The sequence below is a fragment of the Rosa chinensis genome, chromosome 4 (assembly GCF_002994745.2).
Source record: "Rosa chinensis cultivar Old Blush chromosome 4, RchiOBHm-V2, whole genome shotgun sequence".
NCBI lineage: Eukaryota > Viridiplantae > Streptophyta > Magnoliopsida > Rosales > Rosaceae > Rosa > Rosa chinensis.
In genome coordinates, this window is record NC_037091.1 from 35,483,610 (window position 1) to 35,504,784 (window position 21,175).

The 21,175-nt window shown below is 36.8% G+C and overlaps 1 protein-coding gene and 2 long non-coding RNA genes across 5 annotated transcripts; all 3 read left to right on the forward strand.

The window, feature by feature from the left end:
• The first annotated feature begins 6,245 nt into the window (after nt 1–6,245).
• On the forward strand, nt 6,246–14,551 carry LOC112196312. 2 transcript variants are annotated; one of them, XR_002935127.2, is made up of 5 exons: nt 6,246–6,274; nt 6,435–6,563; nt 6,644–6,729; nt 13,869–13,999; nt 14,441–14,551. It is a non-coding gene; the product is annotated as an uncharacterized LOC112196312 (long non-coding RNA). The 2 variants fall into 2 exon arrangements; XR_002935128.2 differs by having other exon boundaries at nt 6,264–6,336.
• LOC121053032 lies at nt 7,393–11,453 on the forward strand. Of its 2 annotated transcripts, XR_005810541.1 has the most exons (10): nt 7,393–7,608; nt 7,730–8,188; nt 8,363–8,544; nt 8,853–8,937; nt 9,025–9,096; nt 9,186–9,296; nt 9,380–9,520; nt 9,601–9,780; nt 9,860–11,009; nt 11,417–11,453. XR_005810541.1 is itself a non-coding variant. In XM_040519345.1 (9 exons), exons 2-9 carry the CDS (start codon nt 7,733–7,735, stop codon nt 10,070–10,072), a joined length of 1,440 nt encoding a protein of 479 aa, XP_040375279.1. In that variant the 5' UTR covers nt 7,393–7,608; nt 7,730–7,732; the 3' UTR covers nt 10,073–11,260. The 2 variants fall into 2 exon arrangements, 1 of the variants encoding a protein (XP_040375279.1); XM_040519345.1 differs by lacking the exon at nt 11,417–11,453 and having other exon boundaries at nt 9,860–11,260.
• A 1,256-nt stretch (nt 14,552–15,807) lies between the features above and the next one.
• LOC112196314 lies at nt 15,808–16,256 on the forward strand. Its single transcript, XR_002935130.2, has 2 exons — nt 15,808–15,839; nt 15,933–16,256. It is a non-coding gene; the product is annotated as an uncharacterized LOC112196314 (long non-coding RNA).
• Nucleotides 16,257–21,175: the final 4,919 nt, after the last annotated feature.

Genomic DNA, 21,175 nt, shown 5'->3' on the forward strand with positions numbered 1-21,175 from the left:
CTTAAAATCCTTAACTCCTGAACTTTAGTATAGTTACAACCCTACCCTTTGTTCTAAGAACTTAGTGGAGCTATCTTTTGAGATTACTACATGGATTTGGCGTTAAAGAGGAAGAGTAAGAAGAGGTGAAAGTTCAAGTGTGGGGGTAGACTTGTCCATTAGAAAAAAATGTATGTGAAAGCCGTGAAAAAGAAAATGAAAGAAAAAAAATTGTGTACGGCTAGAAAAGAAAAAAAAAGAAAAAGAAAAATATGTCTATGGATTTTAGTCCCCCATACTTGGTGAATTTGGAGTTTGCTTTGAATTGAAGGCCCACTATTGAAATGTTTGGTCTTTGTCCAATTCACTAGGGTTCAAAGGAAGTTTAGAATGATGACATTAGGCCCTTTTATTTTGCCTCTATGGGATGTAACGTTTTGTATGCCTTGGTGGATTTCTAGAAGTCTCTCTACATCAACATGAGCTCTACTAGGTTTTTAGGACACTTTGTTAAATTTCTTACCCTTTGTTTCTTAAAACCTTGACCTTTAGCCCCATTTCAACCCTTTAAAAACCTTTTTTATCCTTAAGATGGGACAGCATTTGATCTGTGGAGATGAGTTATAAGAGTTGAACCTATGGCTTGGGTTCATTTGTGCAAGTAGTTGATATCTTTCATGAGATCTTGAAAAATTATATTCACAAAGTGCTTTTCATTTCTTATATATGTGAGCTATTTGATTGCCTCAAAATATTTTCTCTCACATATAATTGAGTGATTATAAGCTTTTAAGCATTGCCTTGATCTGAGTGAAGAAAGAGTGGATATATCTTGTGAGGATATGAATCATACTTGTCTAAAACATGCTGAGCTCCACCCATCACCATTGTTACAACCAAGTCCTACTTATTTATATCTGGATTATATGCTTCAATTAACTCTCGAATATCTAAATATTGATTCTTGATTAAGTGCTAATTTTGATGCCATGAGAGTAAGGATTTATGAGACAAATGTTAAGGACAATATAGTCTTTGTGTGTCACTGTGTAGAGTCTAGTAGTGACGTGTTTGTTTTGGTTGAGTCTTTTGTTTTGATTTTGCTAAGGGACTAGCAAAAGCTAAGTGTGGGGGAATTTGATAAGAGCACAAAGTGTGACGTTTTTAATATGTATTTTCCCTCATTTAGCTAAGTTATTCTCTTAAAATTAATAATTATAATATAGTTTATGTTTTTAGGTACTTCATGGTCGGAAATGGAGAAAAGAGGTGAAAAAGAGCAGAAATGAGCATAAATTAAGGAAAAGTCATTTTAGAAACTTTCCTCTTTCATTTTAAGAAATATTTCCTATTTTGTTTTAGGAAACTTACTTCATTTGAACTTTTCTATTTCTGATTTTCCTATTTTAATAAGAGTTCATCCCATTGAAAACTCTTGACTGATGAAATCAAGGAAAACTTAAAAGAGAAGAAAACTTGCATAAATCAGGAAGAATTCGAGGAAATAAAATGGAGTGTTTTTAATCAATATTTATTCCTAATTATCTTATTTCTTATTGATTATAAACTCTAATTAAATTCAGATTTTTCTTGATTGTAGGAGTTTATTGTGTGCACAATTCTTGGAAGAAATTAGTGCAATTCAAAGGAAAGGAATAAGGGATGTATCTGGTCACTATTCAAGGAAAAGAAGGAGCATTGCATGATTAACTCTAGAGATATCTAGGGAATATATCAAGGGAAAAGAGATCAGAAAAATCAAGACTTTGTCAAGAGAAAATCAAGCAAATTTGGAGGAGAAATCACCTCTAGATGCTTCGCCATGATTGCATCACAAGAGAGGAGAATTCCACTATAAATAGCAGCCATTATCTACTCCAAAATCATCACTTCCTGACCAAGATCTTTTCCTGGCCTATCACTTTCAGACAAAAAGACTATTCCATAGCTCTACCCAATTCACTCCTCAAACCACCATCACCTACAAGATCGTGACCACCATCCTTCCATCAATCCAAGAAGTTCTTAGGCGCTAAGTCAAGGGCGCTTCACCACCATAGTAGAGACGAGTTCATCACCTTGTTGCCAAGCCGCTAAGGAAAGGTTCAAAGTGTAACTATGACTCTACTTACAATCTTTGTTTCGGTTTTGTTTGTTTGGATTTGTGAGTTGTGTAATTGGAGACATGAAATTTTCAGAATATTTTTATTAATCTTTTTGAGATTTTCAGTTTATTATTGAGTTAATTTCAAGAATTCTTTTATGATGCATGTTACAATCTTGTTCCCTTTTATGTGTTTAGGTAATTTTCAGAGTTAGATTAATAAGTTTGCATGCTAGAATAACGGTGAGAGTTCTTGTGTGTTTGCTTAATTTGCCAAGATTAATTTTTATTTGTTAAGGCGCTAAGTTAAACAAGTAGCAATTAGTTCTAAAAAATGGTAAAAATCATGTTTCAATGGTTATCGATTCTGGAAATTACGTGTTAAATTCTATGTCTAATGGTTAATTTGCACGTGTAAGTTGATTCGAGGGTTAGATAATACTACTAGTTAAGAGAATTACGCTAAGTGTTTTCGAAAATTAGTAGTATTGGGCTTGGTAAGGACTTTTCCGATCCAAACCCACATTAGAATGAATTAGATAAATGGATTGATCCACTAAGACTTTCCATTTGAGCTCTTATCTAGGCATTTAAGATGGGCACATTTTTGTAGCATGTTGAAATGAATTTTCTGTTTTTACACTTAGTAATTTTCAAGTGGTAGTGGTCTAGGTTATGGAAGTTGATCATTGTAGATAATTTTATTTGTTTTGTTTTTATTTTAAGTAGATTAGAACCAAATTTCAAAAGCCCCCATTTTATTCTTTTATTTGTTAATTGACCTTTTAGTGTAGGTGTACCCTACAATCCCCGGACTGAACGATCCCTACTTATCCTATACTGACAACTATATTTTGCAGGGTTAAATTGTGAGACTATTTTAGCCACATCATCACGCGTTAACCAAAGTAAGCACAATCGCCGCAATCCGTTCAAGAAGTCCAACAAGCACCTTAACACATAGGGTCTTGATTCAGTACATGAATCACAAAGTGATTAAAATTCGAAACCCTCGTTTTGAACTAAAATCCTCATAAGTAACGCCAATCGAGGCGAAACCTCATCCGAGACCTCTCTAAGTCTTCAGAACACTTCTACGATTGATGTGACAAAACCACAAGTCGATCGGATAGTCGGATCCTCACTGATCGAATAATCGAACGGTTCGAAACCGTAAAAACCCTAACATGCTCATACGATCTCCAAAAATTAAGTGTTGTATATCGAAATGCTCGTATCGACGAGTAGATCAAAATCAAGGACATAAACTATCCATAAGGTGGCTAGAAACTGGCGGAAAACACCACCACAGTGGCGGCGCCACCGCCGGCCCAAAGTTTGAATTTGGCAAAACACCCAACACCAAAGTTCTTCATCTCAACTCCAATTACAACATTCATAGCTATAACAAAGTCTGAATCCAAGCCAAATGGCCAGAATTTACCTCGAAAGATTTGAATTTCGATGAACCCTAGAATCCCAAATTCCAAAATTCAATCTCCATAAGTTGAATCGTTGCAAACAACCTTAGGAGAAAGCTTCTATGTCCTCTGGGATCCAAAAGTCCTCAAGAATCACCAGCAAAGGTGGCCGAAATCGCCGGCTCCGATCAAAGCAATTTCAGCTCCACCGCGGCTTCTTCTCGGCCTTGTAGCGCCCACCAAAGCTCGACCCACGCTCGATGGCTTCCACAGACGTGTAGAGGAGGATGAGGCAAAGAGAACCCACTTTGAATCTCTTTTAGAGGCGGCCGAACAAGGAAGAATGAAGTCAGCGAAGTAAGCAGTAGCACGCGGGCTCGGGAGAGAAGAGAGAGAAAATATTTTCGGAAATGGAAAGTTGGAATTTCAGAAATATTTTCCAGAAAAATCCCATATATACCAAAATGGAAACTTTTTTCGACAACCATAATTCTTCATACGAACTCCGATTTTCCCGTTCCGCATGTCCATGAACTCGTATCGACGCGCTCTATGACTTTCGTGAAGGAAGCTTTCAGAGAAACCCAACGAATGAAAAGTCAACCTTTGCACCCCCCCCCCCCCCAAAAAAAAAAAAAAAACTATATTATTCGAATAAAAATTCGTCCAAAACACTTCCGCTCCATCCACAAGCCACAAAACCATCCAATAACCACAATTTAGATTCCGGAAAATCCTCGAAAAGTAATGACAAATTTCTGGGGCACTACATCTCTTGCCTCGAATTTTCATGTTTTTGAAATCGATTGTGTTTTAAGTTTTGATTGATTTTCTGGTTAAAATGGATTTGGGGATTGGGGACGCTGCCAATTTATTCTTTTTGTCCGATAAGCCTGCTTTCATCACCCCTCCCCCACCCATCTTGTTGATTGAGGTCTCTGCTTTGATTTGGATTTGGAAAACCCTAATTTCTTGCTGTTTAGTTTGGAGTAGTTAAGGCTTGAGGTATCTGGATAATAGAAGTTGGAGAAGGGAAAGTTACTGGGTTAGTTTGAAATCTGAAAATGGTAAGGACCTTGAACTCTGTTTTGATTATAAGCAGTAGGATATGTGTAATGATAAACTCTGAGGTCATTCTCTATTAGTTGGTTGTAGTAGGATCTAGTTGGTTTCTCAGTGCATATGTGTGATTTCTTGCATATGTTTGATTGTTGTTAAGTACATGTCTAAATTATACAATATACTAAAGCTCAGTTGCCCCGGTACTGTTCATCAATGTTCATCATTGTGCACAAAGTGGAGTGACGCTTTTGCCTTGCTCTTTTCCCTCAATTACAGCCCGCCATCCTTCCATAACCTTCTTTCTCATTCAATTGCTGCCAAAACAATTCAGAGAGAGAGATCAATTATCAAGAACGATCAAGAGAGAGAGATAAATAAGGTGTGTTTCTTTGCTTTGCACGAAGAGATAGAGAGAGAGATCGGAGGAAAATTCTCACCTCATCATCAGGAGGGGCGGATCCATGTGGTAGGCTCTATGGGCTGGAGCCTAGACAATATTTTGGGCCAAAAACCCTTAAGTATATGTATATATTTACCTTCAGCCCATACTAGCCAAAGAAAAAAAAAACTTATCTGTAGGTCGCGTACTCCCACAGCAGCTCACTACTCAGACCTCAAGGTCAGTGGCGCAAGAAACTACGCCGCCCACGCCAAAGAACTCTGCAATGCCGTCCCCAAGGTACCCTCTTTTCTTCTCTTTCCACTCTTTTCTGCATCTCATTTTCTGCCTCAATTTCTAATCTTGATTTGGATGATCCGTGAAGGAGCCTGTGCTTTTTCTCAAACAGACGTCTTCTTACTTGGAAAACGGAGGCACCATCAAAATCCCTCACCCTCTGGAGTCATTGGACCATGAGGTGGAGGCGTGGAGCTGCTGTCATCATATCCAAGAAAGCTCGCGAGTCACGATGTTCCTCAGGCCAAGGCCATAGATTACGTTGGTGGTAATTTCTTTTATTGATTGTTGTATTTACTAATCAATTGATTCTTGTGTTAATTTGATTTTAAAGAGATGATCTTGTTTCAGTTGGAATCTGATTAGTGACAATCACATTGTTTAAGGTTATGCACTTGCTCTTGATATGACTGACATAGAGATTCAAGCTACTGCTAAGGTAATCATCATAATTTGTAATGTGAATTGATGCTATAGTTATAAATCATAGTGTGAGGCTATACTTTTATAGCTATTGAGTTATGATCAATTTGTCAATATACGGTGCAGCGTTTTCCATATAAATCTGTGGTTCCCCCGCTTCTCTTCAAATGTGTAATCAAAGAAGTGTATGCACTATGATATGCTTGGTAGAGGCAATAAATATTGGATGAAAATCTTTAATAAACCGAGCGGTACCTTAATCTTTATATAAACTGTGTAAAACACCAGCAAGTTAACTCCTTTAGTATGTTCCTATGAAGTATTCTAGCGCATCAGTTCAAATTTTAGACCTGCGATCCTGTTTAGGATGTGTGTGGTTTTAACATGCTTTGCTCTATATTCCAGTACATCAGTTCAAATTTTAGACTTGCGATCTTGTTTAGGATTTGCTTTTGGTAATTCTGTTATCATGTGGGTTCCAAACCTCCAAAAAAAAAAAAATTTAGTGTACTTCTAATTAGCTTAGACAAGTTTCGGATCCTAGATCCGCCACTACACTCATCATCTCAGCACGAGGCCAGTTGCTCTCTATCACGAGTGATCGGAGAGGTACACAGAGAAAGAAGTGGGAGAGGGATTTGGGTTTTGATTACAGTCCCAAATTCCCAATTGTTAGTTTTTTTTTTCTTTTGAACCTTGACTTTGTTGTTTCAATTTTGAATTGTTCTCTTATTCTGATGTGGGATATGTATTGGATTTGAATTTGCAGGTTTTTATTGGGTGGTTTGTATCAAATCTTCTCAGCTTTCATCACCGACCCTAAAAACTTGGGTTCGTCATCAGCAAGGTAATTAGGTGAGCGGATTCTGGATTTTGACCGATGATCTACCCATAAAAGGTAATAATCAATCATCTGCTTTTCCCTTTTAATCTGTTCTATTGTTCTATCTTTGATTCTTTGATGCTTCGGTTGGATAGAAAGTGAGAAAGAGAGAAAAGTCAGCTTCTTCGTCGCTGGACTGGTCTGAGGCAGACGAAGAATAGGGGGCCACCTAAAAACTTGGGTTTGTCATCAAATCTCTTCTCAGTTCCATCACCAACCCTAAAAACTTGGGTTCGTGATCAGCATTTGTCATTATTCATACGGAGCTTCTTCTACCCACCCAGGTGGGTGCTCACCTAAGGTCTCCAACGGTACGTGTAATATACGCGCTGTTAGGATTCTAAGTCAAAAAAACGTATAGATCACGGTAAAACAAGTTTTACTACACCCACCCTTGCACGTGATATATGGGATAACGTAAAACAAAAACAGATAAGAGAATTTTCAGCCGCATAGAACGGTTAGAACCCAAATGAGAAGAGGAGACGCAGAAATTGGGAAGGAGAGATCGAATCAAGCTGATTAAACCTCAGCATCGGTGCCTTCTGCCGATTCTCCTCTTTCTTGAAGTCGACGCCGCCGTTCCCGAATCAGGACCTCCCCTTTCCGGCTACTTCGGTGCCTTTTGCCGATTCCCCGGTTTCTTGAAGTCGACGCCGCCGTTCCCGAATCAGGACCTCCCCTTTCCGGCCACTTCGGTGCCTTCCGCCGATTCCCCTGTTTCTTGAAGTCGACGCCGCCGTTCCCGAATCAGGACCTCCCCTTTCCGGCCACTTCTGTGCCTTCCGCCGATTCCCCTGTTTCTTGAAGTCGACGCCGTCCCGGAATCAGGACGTCCCCTTCCCCTCTTTTTAAAACTGCCCCGCCGATTCCCCTCTGTCGGTCTGGTGTGATCCTATGTCAATGGTATAGTCGTCGGCAACAATCGCAAGTTGGCGTAAATTAAATCCGAGTGAGTTCGAGTCACCGGAATTGTGAAGGATTTCATTATTTGGGTTACTGGGTTTTGGGCGATTTGATCTTTGGGGCTGCGCTTTCAGGACCAGAACAACATTAGCAGGTTATTCATCTGTGATTTTTGTATAGTCAATTGTTTTTGTTTATATTTGTTCCTGCGTATCATAAATATTGAATAGTGAATTAGAGTTTTACCAGAATGTATCACTGGAATTACTGAACAGGTGATGGGCTTCATGATGGAGGAGCATAATCTGAAGAATTTTGAAGAGTCCAACTCAGGACCAAAAGGGGTACATTTGGTGGATTCGGCTAATTTGGATGTCGCATGTTTAGAAACAGAAATTGGGAGGTTGACATACACAGTTGATTGCATGGAACCCAAGTTGGAGGATTTAAGATTACATGTATTTAACTTAGAACATGCGATGCTTGAAATATTGAAGGGTGATTGTATTGAGGAAATTGTTTCTGAGGTTGTCGAAATTGTGAGTTTAAAGGCCAATAAGACTCATAACCTGTTGAGTCGAACTGTTGGTACAACCTTTGTGGAGCAAATGGATGAGGATTTGTTTGGTGAACATGGGAGAAGCAGTCAAGACCCACTAAAAAAATTGACCAAGTCACCAGTGCTGGATGGCTATGCTGATGAGGGACCCCATGAGGAACTCATACATGATGAGGTAGCTTCGTGAACACTCCCACCCCCTTGATAAACTGATTAATGTACAGAATGCTATATTCTTTTTAAGTTATTTTTCAACTAAAATTATGTGATACTATTAGAAAATTATATTGTCACCGCCATCATATCAACGCCGCTCTAACTTGCAAACTCTATTTGTTGGTGAACACAGAACAAACCTGACCTCGTTACGAGGGTTAAACAGCAGCCACAAAAGACTCTTCGTTCTCGGAAACAACAAAGGAGTAAACCCAAAGCCCCAATTTTTGCAATAAGCGGTCTCATCACACCTGAGAATGCACATCTCATGAAATTTTTATTTAGGAAGAATGGAATTGGAGAAGACAAGTGGAGGTAAAAAATTATCCTATTATTTTGTGTAATTACTTATCATTATAATTGTAGGCTCTGATATATGTTCCTAAGTTATTGTAATTGTAGTTTAGTCTGATATGAACCTAGTTATCTCTTTATTCATGAAATTTTATCCACTGTTGTCAAATTAATATTGGATTTAATAGCATAATACTATATCTAAGTTCATCTGTGTGTGTTGGAACCCGGTCATGTTATCAAACTGAAAATAGGAGTAGGGGCCTTCAGTTAATCAAGACAGGGTCAGATTTATATTCCTAACTAAACACTCTTAAATATTCGTGCAGTGAAGTAGTAGCTAGTTATGGTGACTACGCCGTTACTAGAAAGGAATTTCAGTGTCTCTCTCCAGCAACTCCACTATCTTGCAAGGCTAGACTCTCATCTATTTCCCATTGTACATATAATTGTTTAGATATTTTTTTTCACACTCATTTAATGTCCAGTTGTTATAACCAGGTCATAAACATATCTGCGGCGTATTTGAATGAGCCGGAGTCAGAACATTGGTTTCTCCCTTCCTTTTTTGGGGTATGAACATCTCTTGCCCAAAACATTGCTAGAAAATTTGAGGTCATTGCATCCACATGGTTTGGCTAACAAATCATTTCATATTGCAGGAACGAGCGAGGGTAAAAGATGAATCATGTAGCTATGCTAAGTGGCTCACATCAACCATTGAGATGTGTGGTCTGAAGAGGTTTCATCGCCGTCTCCAACAATGCTCCAAGGTAAATTTCTGCAACCATAGTTCCATTATACCTGAAATTTTGTTGAATGTATATTTTTTACCGTATTGAGGACTATGATGTAGATATTCATTCCCTTGCACGACAATATGGAAGACCACTGGATTCTGTTAGTCATGCACCTCCCTGAAAAAAAGGCAGAGGTGCTGGACAGCTTCCCTGATGTAAGGTCACGTGAGAGGCAAATGGATCATGCAAGAGATGTGGTTAGTTCCACATAGACAATGCCCCTTTTTATTAATTTCATTATTTGTCTATGATTATGATGTGATATCAATGTGGGCAGATGGCAATGTTGCAGAAGGTATTTGGTAGTGAAACAACATGGTCAAACTCCAAATTTTATCACTTTCCATCATTCACTCTTAACTTTTCGGACTTTAACCCAACACATGAACAAAGGTCTGAGAGCGGGGTATTTGTTATAAGGCACATGCAGTACTACCGTGGCATGTGGTCAACAACGGTTAGTACTGCAACTTACCTAACGACTTTTTTGATGCAATAGACTGATTAAATATTTACTTTTTGTACTTTGGTGTCAGTTTCATTCGGAGGACCAGCGTACTCGATTGGCACTTGAAATTGTTCTTCATCCAAGGAATGAACACCGTCAAATATTGATTGGAGCAGCAGCAGGAGCGTCGATGCCGCCAATAGGTGAAAGTGAGCTATTCAAAAACATTCCTCTTCCACCAACCGGAAGAAAGTTTCGTAGCCACCGTAAGCGGCGAGATCATGTGTCGAAGGACGTCTAGGTTATATCTTGGTCTTAAGTATTAATTAAATGACAGTTTGAGCAATTTATTGTGAGAGCCCATACCCAAAACAGGGTCGTTTTTATTTGGTTGTTGTGGTAGTCATATTTTCAGTTTTGGAATCACTTTATCAGTTTATCTAGTGCTACTGTTTTCATAGACTTTGTGGTATCCTTGTGTAATATTTTTGTTTCCATGGTCTAGTCTTCGTAGTTTTTGTTTGGCAGCAATTTGTCTAGTCTTTGTAATTTTTATTTTAGATGCATTACTTATAGTTATACACTGTGTTTGCTTTTTTATTTGAATCCTTTTCTTTTTATTTCTTGAAGCATCCAAACTAAGTTTGAAATTTTGGCCTGGAACAATTTTGAAAGAGTGAAGAAATTTTGTGGTGGCTGTGTATGTTTATGTGTTTTTGATTTCGAGCTTTCAAATATTGAGGTATATTTTGAAATGGATACACAACTGCTCGGTACTATATATAGCTATTGAAGTTGGGAGAAGTATGAGTCAAGGTTAGCACTACTACAAAGCTTTAAGACAATGTAAATAGTAATATAGGAATTCCGTAAGAAGTTAAGGTTTCCAGTTTTTAAGGTGATGCTAATCTGCATATAATCTTGCAATTTTTACAACTTCATTAGTATTCCCTGTTTCCATTTTAATTTAGGTTGATAAGGTGGTCTGGGTTGGAGCTTTTTCACTGTTTTGTTTGTTTGGACTTTGGAAATTGATATTGACTCTTACTTTACGCAATTGTCTTGAAACTCTTTTACTATAATTTTATAAATGTATATCACTTCTCTTGATATTGACAAGGATTCTTTTTTTGAGATCTCTAGACGATTAATTTCTTTGAAGTTGTAAGTTATGAAACAGGGTTTTGGTTAGATTGCTCTATGGTCTCTTACCGCTGCATCTAACCGGGAAAATGCAGGTATATCAATAGGTTTAGATTTTCAACTGCTATTATTTTTGTTGTTGAAGAAAGACAAGTTGATTTGTACCAATTATGGCAGACATTCTGATTTTGTTCATAGTTTTCTGTCCTGAAGCTTATTGATTTATGTATCTGCTATGATTCTCATATTGGTAGGGTGATTTTGTACTTTGCACAAAGTGTTTTGAAAATGGAAACTATGGGAAGAGAGTGTTTTCAAGTATAACAACCAATACGTTGAAAAGAGTGTTCCTTGGGGTTCAATTCTCCAGGTGGTTTTGGATGCCACACCTAAAGTGAAGAAATTTTTGCATTCATTTTCTTTATGGCATTGATATTCGAATAATTGTTGATTTGCTTTTTGTGTTGTTTCTGGGAATTCTTATTAGTGTGTTATTGTTTAGGGTTTGATCTTGGAATTTCAAGATGCTGGCCAATTTTTTCATAGAATGAATAGACCAACACCTTTTTGAGTGTAGAGTGTAGTACTCTTGCTGCCTGCCAGGTTTGTTTACATTAGTATGTTCTTTCTGATATAGAGTGGCATGTTGTTTATATTAGAATGAATGGACCAACAGTTTGTGGGTGTAGTACTCTATGATTACATAGATACTGTCCTCTTCTTATCCTTTTCGTTGACAGTTCTTATTTTCGTCTTCGTTTGGGTCTTGATCTTTGTGGTCAACCGTAAACTCTAAATACACATAAAACTAATATGCACGTAACCACTCATCCACAACTTCTTTTTTCAAACTGTCAGGTCTCACACTCTCGTGGGTATGAGCTATATAAACCAATTTAAAAATTCAGGAAATTCTAGTTTCTTGTGGTTAAGCTCCTCTTAGGAAAGTATAACTGTAAAAAGGGCCGAACGTTTTGTTCCACATTGAAATGACGGCGGATGGAGTTAATAATTTTACACGGTACCTACTAAGACGCTATAAATATATGAATAATCTCAAATTTATCAATTTTCAATTTCGATTATATGGATTACACAAAATCGTTGTATGTCTACTAATGTAGTCTAACTTGTTTATTAGTTGTATCGAAAAATATACATCTCATAACCAACAAGGCTGAGGAAATAAAATTCATGAAATTTAGCCGTTGGATGTTTTCATGACATGAAGAAATGGTTATGATCAAAATTTCAACTATTTCCGTCTTCGTTTGGGCCTTGATCTTTGTGGTCAACCGTAAACCCTAAATATACTTAAAACTAACATGCACATAACCACTCATCCAAAACTTCTTTTCTCGAATTGTCAGGTCTCACACTCTCATGGGTATGAGCTGTGTAAACCAATTTAAAAATTCCGAAAATTCAAGTTTCTTGTGGTTCAGCTCATCTTAGGGAAGTATAAGCGTAAAAAGGGTCGACCGTTTTGTTCCACATTGAAATGACGGCGGATGGGGTTAATAATTTTACACGGTACCTACTAAGACGCTATAAATATATGAGTAATCTCAAATTTATCAATTTTCGATTTCGATTATATGGATTACACAAAATCTTTGTATGCCTACTAATGTAGTCTAACTTGTTTATTAGTTGTATCGAAAAATATACATCTCATAACCAACAAGGCTGAGCAAATAAAATTCATGAAATTCAGCCATTGGATGTTTTCATGACATGAAGAAATGGTCAGGATCAAAATTTCAACTATTTTCGTCTTCGTTTGAGTCTCGATCTTTGTGGTCAACGGTAAACCCTAAACCCTAAACCCTAAACCCTATTTATATTTTTCAAATTAAATCCATTTGATTTTCATGTCACTAATTGCCACCAAATATTTGAAATAATAAATTCAGTTTATTATAAATTGAACCAAAAAAAAAAGAAAAAAAAGTGAAAACCAAAAAGGGATGAGATGGCTCGAACCTGAGCTGCCACCCCCACCACATCATGCATTAGCCACCGCGCCAACTCCAACACTTGCCTTTGTTGACCTTGGTTTATCAACTTTACAAATTTCCGCGATCACATAGTGATCATCAACAACAGTAACTAGCTTGCAGATTTTTCATACAAAAACGAAATCAGATGCATCGATTTCAGCTAAAAATTTAAAGATATTGGGAGCGAGAGGAGCAGCGAGTGAGATGCGAGTTGAGTCGGTGGTTGGACGGACTCGGATCTGGCTGATTCTTCTTCTTCCTTCTCCAAATCCTGCGATTTCAAAGTCTATATTCCCTTCTTCAACATTCTTCCAACTGCAATCAGAAATCCAACTATTCACCCATAAAATTCGTTCCACCATTTAATTCCTAAACCTAAACCCACATATTCTAAATCAAGCACGATCTAGCTTCAGAGTCGACTTCTAGAAGAGGATCACAGTCTTGATTGGCTTCAGAAACTTCAACGAGCAATGGCGGAGAAGATGAAAAATAGGACTGCAGGACGTCTGTCTTCCTTCCTTCATAGCTTCTGTCGTGAAATTGGAAGCTCTTCGTTCCAGCATAGATACCTATTTTGTTTCATTTACCTCTTTGACTGTGGTGTTTTTGTTCAAACAAGTTAACGGCGCTGACGGCGACTGGCTTTGTTAACAAACAACTGATCTGATGGCTCAGATCGCGTAGTCGCCTCAGAACGCTAGATCTCCTGACAACGCATTAGGTGACCACCCACCTGGGTGGGTAGAAGAATTTCCGTTATTCATAACCCACCCACCTTTCAAATAAAGACAAAAAGAATGTCTTTGTACATGTCTGCCATAGAACAAGTTGTCATTTCTTCTTGATATGTTGTATACCTTATTGACACTTATCTTGAAGTTCCTTTGACAATTAATATTGTCATTTTTACCTGCCTGTGAAGTTCATTGCTCTTTTTGGCTGTATCAGACGATCGAGTTCAATGTGTAGAACCACTGAATATATACATGGCTCCTGAAATTCTGCTGTTTAAAGGCCACAACAAAGATGCAGATTGGTGGAGCATTGGTATACTTTTGTATGAGATGCTAAGTGGTCAGGTAAATCTAACAGCCATGGTATACTTTTTTCAACCCCAAAATCTCAGTTTGAGGTGTGTGCTGCTCTACCTTTCTTGGTTGGTTATTTGTTTTTATTGGTTTGTCTAAAGGAAAGGGATGAAGCATGAAGCGTTTTTGAACATAGGTTGCTTAATTTAGTTTGACTGGCATTCAGAATAAATGTTGGCATTTATTTGCTAATGTCAGTAGTTCAATTTTTTTTTTTTTTTCTGGAGAAATCTTAGGCTAATGAAATCTGTAAAGTTAACTCTCCCATTTATTCTCCAGACTCAAATTGTCAGCCTCATATTTCAGTTCTTGAAATTTGTACTGCATCCTTTTCAATTCTTTTTACCTCACTTCAAAATCAATGAATTTACATATTCACTAATTAGTCTTGACACATTCATGAATTGATATCAACCATACTTATTTATGCAGTTTAATTCTCTCTGATTTCAAGGGACTGTGTTTCAATTAAGTTGGCCTGTTTACTTATCAAGTTTGAGCCACATTCGGTTTTTTAGTCAAGGAAAGCATCAATCAAGGAAATACTTCAAATAAAATAGTTTCATCTCTGTTCTGATATCTTTTAGCAAGCATGTTAGACCTTTAATAGTGTGTTTTTCTATCTTGGCAAACTGTGTCCTTGAATATTGTAAATAATGTACTCAATTTGTAGTGATTCAAAATCTTCAATGATAGGTAAATTCCTTTTGTGAAGAATGAAGAATAGGTGTTCTTTTTTGTTGTTTCATGTGTAAATTATATTATGTTTTAAGTTGTTGATGGACATCATACATTGCCTGTAAAAAATGATTCAGTTATAGTTAAGGTCTGCTGACACTTCTGTATTTGTTGTTAATTAAGATCATACATTTTCTATTTTTGTTGTTCCCTTTGCTGTTAAAGAATCTGTTATGGTCACTTAGCTAGCGCTTAAAGAATATGCATGAATTTCTGTCTGGCCAGATATTTGGTTCAATATGGTACATTAATTTTGGTCGTGGTCATATGAATTTGCCTGTAATGCAGTAAATACACAAAAAAGAAAAAGGAAAAAAAAAAAAAACTACTATCTCTCTTTGGCTAGCTTTCTATCCACTAACTCAAAAGAATGCCATCTTTAGTTGCTGCTTTTCTTCCTCTTGACTAATAAAACTGACTGACATCATCCCTTTATATATTCTAACTAGATGAAAAAGTTAGATTACAGACCTTTAAACGTCCACTATAAAGGGTTGATGTCAGAATATATAAAAACCCTGAAGTCTTTCTCTACCCTTTCTTTTTTCAGAGTTGAAGAAAGCAGAAACATTAAGGGTTTAGACTAATGGTTTAGCCACTAATGAGGCTCAAGATGTATTTGAGTTCACAATCACATAACAATTTTTTTTTGTGCTCTTTGCTGGGTGAGCTTCTGCTCAATAGAACTTAATTGAGTGATGATTGGCACTAATAAATCTTCTTTGAAATTGAGTTGCAGAAAAGATACATGCCACTTTATGTGGCACCAATATTGAGCAAATAGTACTATTGGTAGGCTTAATTTCTATCTACCGTAGGGGGTATCGTGGCCTCTATTAATGATAATGATTAGCTAGCCTCAATCATCTTTCCAGTGCATTTATTCCAGTCATAAAAATTTAGGGAAATTAATCTACTATTAGCTTTTTGATGTTCACGAGTCCTTATGTCATTGAGTGCATGTCATCTGTTTAGATGCTCTGCTAAGCTATTCGAGTAATTAGAAAGAAGTTTGAATAAGTGTTCAAAGCTAATGTTCCTTTGAAATATTTAAATTATGCAGGTGAACTGCATTGTACTCTTTTATTCAAAAGTGAGAGTTTCTAGAAAATAATGAAATGTGCTATTATTTCAATCTGAGTGTTTTGGTGGGATTAATTTACATAAAACATTATGTGAATCTCAGCTTCTTCTCTCTCATTGTCTGGAAAACAGTTCAGACGATAGAAGTTGCAAGGACCATAGTCCAGATGAAGCAAAGGGAAAGATTCAGGAGACATCTATTCATTTGCAGATTGAAAATCAGGGAGATGAAATTAACTGTGAAAATCCAAAAGGAGATCAAGCGGAATCTCTACAAAGGCATTTTTAGCTTTCCCAAGTGATGAAATCTTGATAAGCAAACGGCCATTTTCTGCATAATATAAACAAGTATAAGTATCTTATCTAAAACAATAGAACCTAACAAGAATTATTAAAAAAAAAAAAAAGTAAGTATTTTGCCTAGATATATATGTTGCCCTTATCTGCATCTCAAGTTCAAATATTGAAATATTCTCTTATGTATGTTGGAGTTTACACTTAGAAATTCTACTGATTTTTATTAAAATATCTATTAACCCTCCGCTGTTATGATTTACAGTAATAACCAGTCACAACCAACATTAGTTGTAGAGGAATCACCTCAAAGGACCTACTGTAAATAGGTTGGTTGAACTACAAATGTAGGCTATTTTTGTTGCCACTAACCAATTTTGTATAGCAAAACAGCTTTGGTTTTTGTAACTAGATTTTTTTTTTTGAGAAGATGTTTTTGTAACTAGATTAAGATACCAGATTCTACTTAATATTTCCACTTTTGTAATATAACTGTAAAATATATTCCACAAACTATGAATGTATAAAACTTAGCAAGAGAAAAAACGCGGCATTGCGCGGGCCTACATTTTTTTTCAGTTTAACATTTCTTAGCTTATAATTGTGACTATGACGACCAGATTTGAGAGAAGGAAAAAATAAACCCACAGCATCGCGCGGGGGCTTTTTCTAGTGTGTGTTTATGGACAAGTTTATATATGAGTTTAATTGTTAAGTTGAGATTGAAGTAGTGATGAGTAAAAGGATGAATGTGAATTAATGCTTTATGAATTGGTAATGAATCAGGTTGCTGACATTAAAAGTGTCACGCCCCGAATTTTGAATAAATAAATTCAAATCCGAAAAGCGATAACTTAACAAGCACAATAAAAACACATATAAATTTTTTTCATTTAAATTAAGCAACTAAACAAACTGAGCTCACAATGTCAATACCGACTCATTCTTTAGTCACATATTACATTACAGATATTTTATAAATTAAACTGGATGACAATTCAATAAGTAAACACACCCACCACAACTCACTACACAACGGAAGACTTAAAACTAAGAGTACCCTTCCATGTCCACTCTACCGAATGTACACCACAGCTTTGATAATGAATAATCGATATTCTAGTCTGCATAATAAACCCTACACCATAGAATAGTGCAGCGGGTTGAAACAACAAACTCGGTAAGCCTTTGCAAGCTCGTGTGAGTAAACTCAGTTAAAATGACTCACGTCACGCATGCTTATAATTTCTCAACTCGTGAGATTAATTAAAGCAACAATATTTAACTCCACAAAACAAAACCAAACATACAATCACACTAGGTAAAAATTAGTAATCCCTGCGTAGAAATTTAGTTTAGAAGATCACCAAAAGTTACACAATTCAAATTATAGCAACTCATGCATATAGTTTAGTTCAGGAGATTACACTTAAAATCAACCATTAGAATGAAAAGGAAATCTATAAAGAAGTCAAACAACTCACACTAAAATCAATGATCACCCATCGACTCCAAACTAAAGTCGATGATCACCCATCAACTCCCAATAAATCATATTATCACAACTCACAGCATAATATGAAAATCAAGTCCCTCCTCAGACAACAAAAGAAAGCACACACTTGAAACTCTCTTTTAAAAACATGTACTCTTGAGTGCCATAACACAAAGTTATCCCCCAAGAAGTACAACTGCAAACAGACTAGAGCTCTAACTGTATCGTAACCTGCCACCTTGGCCAAGGTGCAAGCATCCGATATCTTTACACCCAGGTTTACCACTGTAACCTTAGGACTTCAGACCTTTCGGCCCTCAGAACAAAACCCAGGTTTACCACTATAACCTTTGGACTTTGGACATTTGGCCCTCAGAACATAACCCAGGTTTACCACTGTAACCTTCGGACTTTGGACCATTTGGCCCTCAGAACATAACCCAGGTTTACCACTGTAACCTTCGGACTTTGGACCATTTGGCCCTCAGAACATAACCCAGGTTTACCACTGTAACCTTCATACTTTGGACCACTTGGCCCTCAGAACAAGACATTTAAAGAAATCCCACCCAACTCAAAAATGTCACAACACAACTCCAAATCACTCTTTCAATAATATAAAACAACAAATATATTTCCGGCATAAGTAAAAATTCAATTCAATAATGTGAATGAAATCACCAACAGTCTACATATCACAATGCCACACCATCCAGATATATATATTCCACGTAAATATATATATATATATATATATAAATACGTAGTCATTCACGCAGGAATGGCCACTAATACCAACTATAGTTCATACATATTAAAACCAAGAAATTCATTTTATACTTAAATTCAGTTTTTTACCTGTTAGCCGTAGCCCTATGAACCGTAGTCGATCGAGTTCATATTATTTCAAACAAATCTTTATTTTCGAAAATGATTTACAATTATCAATCAATTCCAACTATTGAATAATTCGGTTAGTAAATGAACCACGTGAGATTTACTCACCTCTAATTCCTACTGCGTCTTCTCACCGCAGATAAGAGCTCAAATACGATCTGTCAATCACCTAAGTATAATACGATCTTAACTTAGTCCACAAATCGAAAATGATTATATTTCGAACTCCCATTTGCCCTAAAATTCCGAAAGTAATGCCGATTGAGGTGAAACTTCATCCGAGACCACCCGAGGTCTTTGGAATACTTATATGATCAACACATCAAAACTACAAGTCGATTGAGCAGCTGGATCCTCACGGATTGAAAACATAAACAAATCGAAAACCCTTAAACGCTAAAATTCATAACTTAATCATGCGATCTCCAAAAATATGCATTGTACATTGACATGATCGTATCAACATGTAGAACATAAAAATGGGCATAAACTGCCCTTTCAGGAAAAGGCCGCCGGAGTTAGAGGCAGAGCCGCCGCCGACCACCGCCAATAGGGTCGGGGCCAAGCTGGTCATCTTCGTTTCATCGAGTTGAACAACTTTCCTAACTAGCATGTAAGCTGGAAATGACAGGAAGGGATTGAAATTACCCAAAACCAGTCGAGGTGGCCGGAAAATTTCTAGAAACCGGAGAAGCTCCGAAGAGCATGAAACCGATCATTCCAGGTGCCATCCTTCTTGGAGCATGCTCATGAGGTTGAGGCGAGTTCACAGAGCCAAGAATCTTGAAGATTGGTGGCCGGAAACTCGAGATATCGGCCTTGACTCAAATCAGGCTCTTGGATTGGGTCCTCCGTGCACCGCTGCGTAGACTTTGAGAGGGGATGATCGAGATGTTACCACAAGGAGGTAGAGGAGGAAGAGGCGACTGCAGCGCTGGTGGTAGCTCACACTACAGCAGAAAGTCTTTTTAGCGACTAAGTTTTTTGCCAGAAATTTATTTTCCTCACTAAATGTCATTAGGTTTTCTGCGAGAAACATATATTCCTCACTATACACCACTTTTTACAAGGAATATTTCAGTTCATCACTAAAAGTGACCATAAATTGGTCTCCTAAATCATCATGTTATTAGCGAGGAAATAGGAGACTTCAGTGAGGAAATTTTTCATCTCGAAAAAGACATTCAATGAGAAATTGATGATTTTCTCATTATAAATTTGGCTGAAAATTATGTAAAACCCGCCAAATTCAACGACAACAAAACTACGGTTTCCTCGCTAACAGTCCATGTTTTGTGAGGAACTATTTCCTCGTCAAAAGAAACATTTAGCGAGGCATTTTCCTCGTTATTTGTTTGGCGAAAAATTATGTAAAACCCACCAAATTCAACGACGACAAAACTATGGTTACCTCGCTAACAGTCCATGTTTTATGAGGAACTATTTCCTCGTCAAAAGAAGCAATTAGCTAGGGAAATACATTTTCCTTGTTATTTGTTTGGCGGAAAATTATGTAAAACCCGCCAAATTCAACGATGACAAAATTATGGTTTCCTCGCTAAAAGTCCATGTTTTACGATGAACTATTTCCTCATCAGAAGAAGTAATTAGCGAGAAAATAAAGATTTCGTCATTATTTATTTGGCGAAAAATTATGTAAAGCCCGCCAAATTCAACGATGACCAAACTATGGTTTCTTCGCTAAAAATCAGTGTTTTGCGAGAAATAATTTTCTTGTCAAAAGAGGCAATTAGTGAGAAAATTACACTTTCCTCATTATTAGTTTGGTGGAAAATTGTGTCAGACCCGCCAAATTCAATGGCGACAAAATTATGGTTTCCTCGTTAAAAGTTCAAGTTTTGCGAGAAACCATTTTCTCGTAAAAATGAAAAAAATTAGCGAGAAAATAACGATTTGGTCGTTATTAGTTTGGCGCAAAATTGTATAAGACCTGCCAAATTTAATAGTGACAAATGTAAGCATTCCTCGCTAAAAGTTTCATTTCAGTGACGAATGATTCCTCGCCCTTTATACATTTAGCGATGAACTAATTATTTTGTCATTGTAGGTTTTGGTGGGAAAAAAATGTATTTAAGGGAAAAAAAATTGGTTGTATATGAAAAAAATAGTGGTTAAATTTTGATAGAGTAAACCTTATCCAAAAAAATAATTTTGCATCAATCGACATGAACAATACAAGGCAAGTTCGTATGTAATACAACAATTGACTAAAAATGTAACACATCAGTTTCAATTAAATAGAAAGGTAAAAAAAAAAAATCAAGAAGGTCTTCTCGGTGATTTGAACACGGAAGAATTGTGCAGTATTCTTACCAACTGGACTAACAACGCATTCATTATATGTAGCTTCTAAAATATATTACACACATACACACACACATACATATAGACACACACACACACACGGCTCTTCTATTGAGAGATCTCTTTTTTGACCATTTTAAGGGATCACTCATTAGACTCACTTTTTGATCACATATTCACATCTTAACCGTTCAGCTTTTAGCTATATATGAGTAGATCATCTCTGTAAAATTTCGGCAAAATTGATACTCATTAAGGCATTCATAACTGCGATTTACAATTATGAATACGAACGGTTCAGGTTGGACAGATTAGTTCGTCCATTGATTTAATCT

Bases quoted from the DNA above. Each gene is read 5' to 3' on its own strand.
- LOC121053032 (XM_040519345.1), top strand. From the start codon at position 7,733: ATGGGCTTCATGATGGAGGAGCATAATCTGAAGAATTTTGAAGAGTCC. The intron at 8,938-9,024 runs GCTAGACTCTCA...TGTTATAACCAG, and splicing joins CAACTCCACTATCTTGCAAG to GTCATAAACATATCTGCGGC. The intron at 9,781-9,859 runs GTTAGTACTGCA...CTTTGGTGTCAG, and splicing joins GTGGCATGTGGTCAACAACG to TTTCATTCGGAGGACCAGCG.